Source organism: Capricornis sumatraensis, chromosome 17 (genome assembly GCF_032405125.1).
Source record: "Capricornis sumatraensis isolate serow.1 chromosome 17, serow.2, whole genome shotgun sequence".
In the NCBI taxonomy this organism is placed as follows: domain Eukaryota; kingdom Metazoa; phylum Chordata; class Mammalia; order Artiodactyla; family Bovidae; genus Capricornis; species Capricornis sumatraensis.
Window position 1 is genome coordinate 49,490,546 of NC_091085.1, and position 9,899 is coordinate 49,500,444.

Genomic DNA, 9,899 nt, shown 5'->3' on the forward strand with positions numbered 1-9,899 from the left:
GTGCTTTCCAACAATTCCTGCTCTTTTAAAAGGTGTCTTCTTTTTCATTCCTGGTCCACTCAGCTGTCTTCAAAAACTCATTTTCTTCATTCCTTTTCACATTCTATGATTCATGTCAAGTTCTGCCAGCAAGTTTCTAAACTTCATTCTTCATTCATTGCGTGAGCTTGTCATCCTTCTAAAACTTGGATTTATTTTTTCATGAAAGCATTCGTTTTACATTCTATTCTTCCCTCCAACGTGTCCCGTATTTGCTTTTTTTCCAAAGGTTAGAAGAGGTAGCCCATTTTTTCCTGTAAAGTTTCCTGTGTTTAGCTCTTAACTGTTTCTGTTGGCTCCATCAACTCTGCACAATGCTACCGCTCAACCATCCCTGGGTCACAAGTAAGCTCTGTTTGTCATAAAATAGAAGTCCAGCACACAAGCTGCATCACCGAAAGGCCTGGTTAAATAATTAGGGTCATTGTTAAGGTGATGGTTCATGAAATAGATTTCTGTGTGAGAAAAAAAAGAGCATAGTGAAGTGCATCAGGCTCAGAGCTCACCTCCTCTTGGCTCCCTGTGTGCCCCGCAGTGGTGGACCTGAACCTGCTCAAGGAGGAGGTGCGGCTCTACAGCTGCACGCCCCGCAACTTCTCTGTGTCCGTCCGGGAGGAGCTGAAGAGGACCGACACCATCTTCTGGCCTGGCTGCCTCCTGGTGAAGCGCTGCGGCGGGAACTGCGCGTGCTGCCTGCAGACCTGCAGCGAGTGTCAGTGTGTCCCCAGCAAGGTCACCAAGAAGTATCACGAGGTACGGATGTCCTTGCCTTCCCTGATCTTTCAGCTGGGGGTTGTGTCCCAGAATATCATAAAGCAGTGCATCGGAGAAGGGTTATTGTTTTAACGGAGAGGTCGTCTTCAGGGAAACCAAACAAAACCAAACCAAGGTTTACAGAAGAGTTCCTGTTTTTATTTATTACTTTAAAAAATTAGAACCTTGAACTCAGAAAGCCAGACATGAAGGATTTGGACAGCTTGTCCTCCAAATGGACAATCACGGGTGATCAGGGGACTTTTTCCTCATAGGAAAAACACAATATGTTCTTCTGGATGGGGGAAAATGGATGAAATTTTCACCTTTTCAAAATATCAAGGGAAAATATTTTAAAGACAAACTTGGAGGTAAATTATGGTCTATTTTGGAGAAAAGAGATCTTTGATGTTTATTTTTCCATTTGGGACAGTGCTAACATATAAATCCCAAGAACATATTCATAATTATACTTCCTATTATTCATCTTTCATATTGTGTCTTCCTGTTATTCATGTGGCCCCAAATAGTATGTTAAACCTTCATGGGTTCTTCATTCTTCTTTATCTTTATCCTATGTAATTAAGGAAAATACAATAGGAAATATTAGTAATTTTTGGTTTTCAGAGCCTTGGTAATGTTAGAGCTTAAACATTTGAAATTCTTCTTAATTATCCCCAGTTATACCCCCTGCCACCCTCTCTAGCAGCACATAGCTTTCACACATCAGGAAGCAATCCTTTTGTGATGGCTCAACTTCAGTCTTTACAAAAACGTGTTTTACAAACTTTAATTTTTACAAAACCAAACCAAAGTCTGCCTCCTAACTTCATTTCAGTATGGCTTTATTTGTTTTTATTTTTTCTGCTAAATAAGAGAATGGCACAAAATAAATATCTATTTAATAAATGAAATGATTTTTCTTATATATGAAGACACCAGCAGAACCCACATTTGTTGGGTAACCTGAATATGTCATGTCATAAACTGCACTCATGTGACAGGGCTGGTATTGTGTTGGCAGTTGACTAAATGGAAAGAAAGCACTGAATTCCAGAACAGAAGGTCCCTGTTTCTACCCTAGGTCTATTATTAACTTGCTGTAACTATCATCAGGACGCTTAGCCTACATAAATGCAAACTAGGATCGATTTTTCCTAATGGTTTTATTCTCTGACAATTATTAGATGACAGTTTTTAGAAGATAACATCCAAAACTGGCAGTCTGGAAAATAAGTAGGACTGCTTGCTCTCATATTCCGCATGCATCTAGAGACCCTTGTGCTATAAACAGCCTCCATTCCTGTTTCAGGAGGAACCCCAGTCCCACTCTGTCCAGGGGATAGCTTTGTTGCTACTCTGAGAACTGGGAATTTAGTTGAGAAAAAAACCTTTCACATGGCAGTTCTATTACTGAACCAAACTTGGGTTGCTTGCCCTCCCAAGCAGTAAAGTCAGTCTTTTGACCCAGCTTGTAGTGCAGGAAATACAATGTTTATTATAGGTGCCAAACAAGGAGTCCAGGTCGTTATCATTGAAAAGGCTTGAACACCTAAAGGCCTTCAGGAAAAGGTTTTTAAAGACACGGTAAAGGAAATGGTTTCAGCTCATGAACTTTCTTCAGATTGGTTGGTGATAAGGTCATCAGAAGTCAATATCATTAACCTTCTGGTTCCAACTGGTCTAGAGTCTATATGCTTGTACTTGTGGGGAGCATATAGTTAAGTTCTTTTACCTGGTGTCTGGAAAACAGCTCAAAGGATATGGCTCAGGATACTATCCTATAGTCCTTGAGGAAGAACTCTAAAGGTCTTTGACTTTGTTTAATGACTAAACTATTATTATTTTGCTTTACTTGACTGTTTTCCTTTCTGCATTTTCTCACTTCTCCTATTAAATTTATTCTTTGAATAGTTTTTCTACAGACAAAAGACAAAATGAGGACATGGAGTAGGGGAATGGCCCACTGGATCCTGTTCTAAAACATGTTAAAGTCAAAATGCCTCAATTAGGCTGATATTAGAGTTGATCGGTATAATGTAAAAAGATGTGATTAAAGTAGGAGCTAAACTGGAGTGACTCATTCCCCACCTAAAATTATTCAATTTTGAACTTTCTAAAGCAGGTACTTACTAAGGAAAGTGTATTTGGGGACATGATTTAGCCGACAAGTCTTGGGCTTATGACGCAACTTGTGAAGAGCTATAAAAGCCAGAGTCGTCTTGTGAGCTTTTCTAAACAAGCTTATCAGATGCTGAGTCCATGTCAGGCTTTGGGGCTGCTGAATCAGTCCTCAGATCAAGAGGATCCTCCTCCATCCTATACTTGTAAATTTCTTTTCAAATACCATTAGTTTCAGAGTTATCCAGAAAGTTGTCACAGAGTGTGCAATATCTGTTTTAAAGTCTCAGGTAAAATTCTTCTCTGAGGAAAGGTCATGGGCAGAGCTTCTGCACTACTGCTCTTCAGAAGGGCATGGATTCACCCTCTCTGGCCTTCAGGCGGGGTTGATTGTGTGCGCTACCTATATGTCCACACTTACAACTGTGTCTGTTTATCTAGTTGTAAGATCATGGAGTACAGTTCCCACAAATATCTCTAATGTGTATGTGCACAGATATAATTATATGGTTACCTAGTCCATATTTCTACAGATGTGGCCAACCTAATCCCGTCTTAATTTTTTCAATGTTTTGTTGGAATTATAAAATTTTCTTTGATATTATTTTTTTTTAGCAATCAAATTAGCCTATGAAAAAGATTATTTGTTTGGTATAATTCATAGTTCCTGAGCCCTAAATTTTTCTCAGCCTTATACTTTGTATGTTCTGAGGCTAGTAAATTTAGTATCACTTCTAACCAAATGAACTTTTTCAAAAACATAACTTATAACATTTCTAAAATTATTGTTATTGAATACCATTAATCAAGATCTAGAGACTTATTTAAAGTGAAGGCTTTCATTCTTTTTGATGATCCTTGGTCCAGTTTTCAATTTAAAGATTATTCTACTTCATGGACAAAGCAGAAGGAAAGACAGAGTTTAAAAAAGTTTTACTTTTTCTCTCTTTCATCCAGCTCTTTTAAGCAGCTTGCCTACATATTAAGCTGAAGTGTATCTATTTGTGTCACTACAAATATAACTGAATAGTCCCTCTTCTTACTTCCTTTAATAATTTCATTGGGTTTTCACAAACTTAAAAATATCATAAAATGTAACATTATATTTTGACAAAATATTATCAAATTAGATTTTTATTGCTTTTGCATCTAAAATCAGATATTCTTGATTTGAAGCCATTTTAGCCAAAAGCAAAAAATGTTTTCTTAATTTCCTTATCTCCAAAAAACAAATTTTTCAGAAAAGCAACACAGGGGTTCTTTATGTATGTGTAAACCTAGATGTTACAACTTTCTTGAATCCCTTTTTGGTTTCCTGTCAATCCCAGCATAACTGTAGTTCATCCTCCTGCATGTGTGCAACTTTAAAGATATTTCTGTTAGAGAACTGTTATTACTTTGTATTTGTTTCTCCCAAATTGAGAACTAAAAACAAAGATCCCATTACAATGCAGGGCTCAAGTGCAGGGAATCCAAGGCTGTGTGACTTGGAGCTAATTGCTTAATCCCTGGCCCCTCAGTTTCTTCATCTGTGATGTGGGCTGTAAGCCTTTACGCCTCATTATGAGGACTCAAGGAGCTGATGCTTACAAATACCTAGAATGAGGTCTGGCACATTTCAAGCCGTCCATATATATTGGCGATTGTCTCACTCAGCTTTCTCTGGTGACTCAGACAGTAAAGAATCTGCCTGCAATGCAGGCGAGCCAGGTTTAATCCCTGGGTCAGGAAGATCTCCTGGAGAAGGGAATGGCTACCTACTCCAGTATTCTTGTCTGGAGAACCCATGGACAGTGGAGCTTGGTGGGCTACAGTCTGTGGGTTTGCGAAGAGCTGGACATGACTGAGTGACTAATACTTTCACTCAGCTTTATTTCTGTCCCCTCCACCTTGTCCAGCCTTATTCTTTGATTATGGCAAATAATCAATTAGATCCAACCAGTCCATTCTAAAGGAGATTAGCCCTGGGTGTTCTTTGGAAGGACTGATGCTAAAGCTGAAACTCCAGTACTTTGGCCACCTCATGCAAAGAGTTGACTCATTGGAAAAGACTCTGATGCTGGGAGGGATTGGGGGCAGGAGGAAAAGGGGATGACAGAGGATGAGATGGCTGGATGGCATCACCGACTCAAAGGATGTGAGTTTGAGTGAACTTGGAGTTGGTGAGGGACAGGGAGGCGTGGCGTGCTGCGATTCATGGGGTTGCAAAGAGTTGGACACGACTGAGCAACTGAACTGAACTGAACTGAACTTCATAATCAATAAAGACTTAATGAATTTTGCCCAGAGATAGGATATTTTCTTTCTGGCAAAAACATTCGTAAGATATTCTGACAAACATATCGCTCCTTTCCCCTATTCTTAGTCACCCTAATGGGCTTTCATCTTGTTTATATCTTCATACATCTAGTTTCATTTTTCATAACACATAGTCTTTTCTTGTGTAGATCTGTTTTTTGGGGAGGGAAATAATCATATAACTCAATTGCCTTCCTCTAGTAAGGTGTCCCATCACCCAAGGCTGTGTGCGACCCGGAATTGGGGACATCAGTACACGTGCATTGTTCCTTGATGGGTCTTTCTGGCCTGATCTGTTCTCTCCGCAGTCTCTAGTTTTAGCATTTCCTTGCATTATTTCTTCACACAGTCAAAATTGTAGTTTGAGTCTCTTCCTCAACACCTTTGTGAGATATGCTTCTACTTCATTTCTTTTCCTATATCATAAGCCCTGTGCTAAAGACCAGTAACCCTTTTTAACATTATCTGGGACCAGCTAGTCATTTTCCAGATCTCTCTTTGTCTTCTAAAGTCCAACCTTTCAAAGGGAATTAAGAGGGAGAACACTAATTAAACCTGCACCACATTCAAGACCTGAACACCCTTGGAACATTATGAGATTCTTTTGCTTTTGTAAATATCCACAGGCATGGGTAGATGAAGATGGGGTGGAGAGGGGGCAATTATGCGGTGACTGCATCTTGTGTAAGCTCTGCAGAGGGAGGAAGGGTTGTTGGGTTGTAGCCTGATGTAATGTAGACTGTCAGAGCTGTATATGGGGGTCTTACTAACCCTTACCAGTCATGGCCATTCTTTCCCCTGCCAACCGGGAGAATGTATATAAGTGGATATAGGAATTAAAGACATTGCCAATATTGCAATGTATCAATCCACTTGACCTGACTCCAGAAGCCATTTGTCGAGAGTGATGATAAGGCATAGTGCCAGCATCTTACGAGTAGTTGGTTTTCATGCCAACTTATGTTGGTCAAAAGCAGGAGATCAATACCAACACATATATTGTATTCATCTCACTGGATTAAGTTTCACATGAAAATAATAGTCTGAATAATTTTCACTCTAGAATTGTAAATGTCATAGAAAATCTACTTTAAAAGTTTACTATTTTTCATAAGTTTGCTATTTTTCATAGCTATCATAAGGCTTTGCAGTTTATCTCTCTAGGAAGAAAGTTAATAAATAAGTGGAGAATATCACTAGTAATATTCCGGGTCTTGGTGAAATTACTATCTATCATTGTGATCATTCTCATTTGGCAAAAGTACAGATAGTGACTGTGTCACTCATTCTCTCTAAGCTTCTGTTCACTCATGTGTAAAATAGGGCTAATAATTATAAATTACTTCATAGAATTCTAGTGAGGTAAAGTATGTGAAAACTATTAGATCACCTGGTACCCAGTAAGCATTCAAAAAATGTCAGCTAATTAACCTTTGATATGACCAGACAAACCAAAGGGAGGACGATTCTTTGTTTTTCATTTTTAAATATTTAAGTAAAACAGTCATAAAACCAGTTGTTGTTTAGTTACTAAGTCATAAAACCAGTTGTGTTGTTGTTTAGTTACTAAGTCATGTCCAACTCTGCGACCCCATGAACTGTAACCTGCCAGGCTCCTCTGTCCATTGGATTATCCAGGCAAGAATACTGGAGAGGGTTGCCATTTCCTTCTCCAGGGGATCTTCCCAGACCCGAGTCTCCTGCATTGGCAGGTAGGTTCTTTACCACTGAGCAACTTGGGAAGCCTCCGTAAAACCTGACTTGTGCCCTTTTGGATTAATGAATATTTCCAGGATGGTATCTTTCAGAAGTTGCTCTGCAAAGTTATCTGTGTCAGACTCAGAGAGCAAACTACACAACTTCACATTATTCTGTGCTCTGTTCCTAAGCCAAAGCCACATAATTTCTAAAACTTTGCATCATTTCTGTTATAAGACCTAAAATGTAATATACGTTGAGTAGTTAGTTCTTATCAAATATGTCAGAGAATCATGTATAGAATACATAGCTGTATCCTTTCATCGCAGTTTGAAAAGGGTGTGTTTAGTATCAGTGTCTGTTTTGCTGTATTTCTGGTTTAAAATCTCAACCATCCAAATTGCAAATAACTTCATTTCATAGAGGCATTCTTGTTATTCTTGCCAACTGTACACGACACAGTAGGACCCAGCTGCAGAAATTTAACTGTGACGGAGCTGTTGTCGACGAAGTACATCTAATCCATCTCATCAAGTTTACAGAGAACTTGACGTGTAGCCAAGCACGTTAATGAGCAGCATAATTGAGCAGACTCAGCTGCAGACGGGTCGGGTTTCTTTTCACAGCATCTCAGTACTGCCTGCCATGCTCCAAGGATAAATATTTGCTAAGTATGTGAATAAATGAATGAAAGAAAACAACAAACAGAAAAACAAATTGTTCAGTAGTGGTTTCCAAAACACCTAAAGAAGGTGAAATTCCCTCTGATGAATCTTTCAATGTAAGGACTATTCTTTTTTAAAAATTTATTTTATTGAAGTATAGTTGATTTCCAATGTTGTGTTAATTTCTGCTGTATGGCAAAGTCACTCAGTTATATATATACATATATATTATTTTTCATATTCTTTTCCATTATGGTTTATAACAAGGTATTAACTATAGTTCCCTATGCAGTACAGTAGGACATTGTTGTTTATCTACTGTATATATTCTAGTTTGCATCTGCTAATCCCAAAGTCCCAATCCGTTCCCTCACCTGTCCCTCTCTCCCTTGGCAACCACAAGTCTATTTATTCTGAGCAGCCTCCTTCCTGATTGTTGGTATTAAAAGGTCTTTCCTTTCATGAAAAGATGATAATCATTTGTGATTTCTTGAAGGGTGGGGGAATATGTTCATAATGCCTTCAGGAGTAGAAATTAAAATTTGTTAAGTCATTGTTGGGCCCCGAGATTCTGTTCTGAAATCATTCCTGTCCATGAAATCACAAGTTGCAGAAGTGGCCTGATTTTAAAGGTGGTTTCCATTGTTCCCTTTCAGGTCCTTCAGTTGAGACCCAAGACAGGCGTCCGGGGGCTGCATAAGTCACTCACGGACGTGGCCCTCGAGCACCATGAGGAGTGTGACTGCGTGTGCAGGGGGAACCCTGGGGGATAATGCCTCACGGTGGCTCAGGGCTGCCTCTGTGATGGAACTTGTGCCTTATCTCCTTCCACAGTCCCGGCTGTTGGCTCCAGGGCCCTTTCATCTTCAGGATTTACAGCGTGTTCTGAGAGAGGAGACACCGGGCAGAATTAGGGGTTATGCAACGGCTGTTTGGAGATGAGGCCCCACGACAAGAGGAACGTCCTCGCCGGGAAAAGGAATGAACCTTGTAGATTTCTAGTTAGTTGCAAAGTCCCTATGAGCACCCTCGGCTGCATTGTGTCTCTTGTCTGGATGTGGCCTAGGTTCATGTCAGCACAGGAAACACTGCCTGTGAGCTCCTGGTTCTGTCGCCTTGCTTAACTCTAAGCCCCATGCTCTGGGGCTAAAATCACAGAAATCTCGGATTGTTTCTTCTAGTCACATGTATAAGAGTGTTCTAAGTTCTACCAACATGGGTTTTAAAAAGGAACTGTGTTGCCATGAATTAAACTTGTCATGCTGATAAGAGAGACTGGATATTCCATATTTCTTAATCAGATTTCTACCATTTAGAAGAAGAGACCTCCATGCGTGGTTTGGAGCAAACAAACCTGAGAAGAGTGGCCTTATCTTCACTTTATAAGTTGGTTTATTTGTTTTATTGTGTACATTTTTTATAGTCTCCTTTTGACATTATAACTGTTTGCTTTTCTAATCTTGTTAAATATATCTATTTTTACCAAAGGTATTTAATATTCTTTTTTATGACATCCTAGATCAACTATTTTTAGCTTGGTAAAATTTTCTAAACAGAATTGTTATAGCCAGAGGGACAAAGATGATATAAAATATTGTTGCTCTGACAAAAATACATGTATTTCCTTCTTGTATGGTGCTAGAGCTTAGATCAATCTGCTTTTTCAAATGTTAATTGGGAAACGGATAGAATTTGGTAAGTTGCAAAGACTCTTGAAAAATAAATAATCATGTCTTCAACTCCTCTTACTGGGATGCAAGTAAAAAGCAGAATACCCCCAGAGGCATCCAGGTCCAGGCGTTACTAACCTCTAACGCTTATTTAGGGAAATGTGAGCCCAGCTCAGAAGATCATAAAGCACCTTGAGAATATGAGACTTCACAACCTCCTGACAAAGCATGCTCGGCTGTCCTATAGGAACACATCCTATTTATTGTGATGTTCTGGTTAGATTATCTTTAAACTCTGTTCCATACACTTGTATAAATACATGAATATTTTTATGTACAGAAGTATATCCTTTAATCAATTCACCTATTGTATTCTTTGGCAATTGAAAAGAAAATCAGTCAAATCTTTCGCTTGTACAATGCTGAATCTTGTGCCTAGGTTATGTGGTGACTATTGGAATTAAAAATGTATTGAATCACCAAATAAAAGAATGCAGCTATTTTGGGGAGAAACTGAGTGTGTGTTTGCAAGATTTGTGTCACCATGATTTTTATTTTGCAAAAGGTAAAATCAGTTCAAAAGACAGGCAGAAAAGTGAGCATTTCTGGTGAGGCTTTGCTGCCTCTGGACTCCTGTGCTTTTGAGCAGTAGTTT

The 9,899-nt window shown here is 39.1% G+C and overlaps 1 protein-coding gene across 1 annotated transcript in view; it reads left to right on the forward strand.

The window, feature by feature from the left end:
- PDGFC (platelet derived growth factor C) overlaps window positions 1-9,641 on the forward strand; it is a 241,516-nt gene extending 231,875 nt beyond the window's left edge. The window contains exons 5-6 of the mRNA XM_068990067.1: window positions 575-792; window positions 8,231-9,641. Of these exons, the coding sequence (XP_068846168.1) occupies window positions 575-792; window positions 8,231-8,347 (335 nt within the window). The 3' untranslated portion in view covers window positions 8,348-9,641. The remainder of the gene's footprint in view (window positions 1-574; window positions 793-8,230) is intronic.
- The last annotated feature ends 258 nt before the right edge of the window (window positions 9,642-9,899 follow it).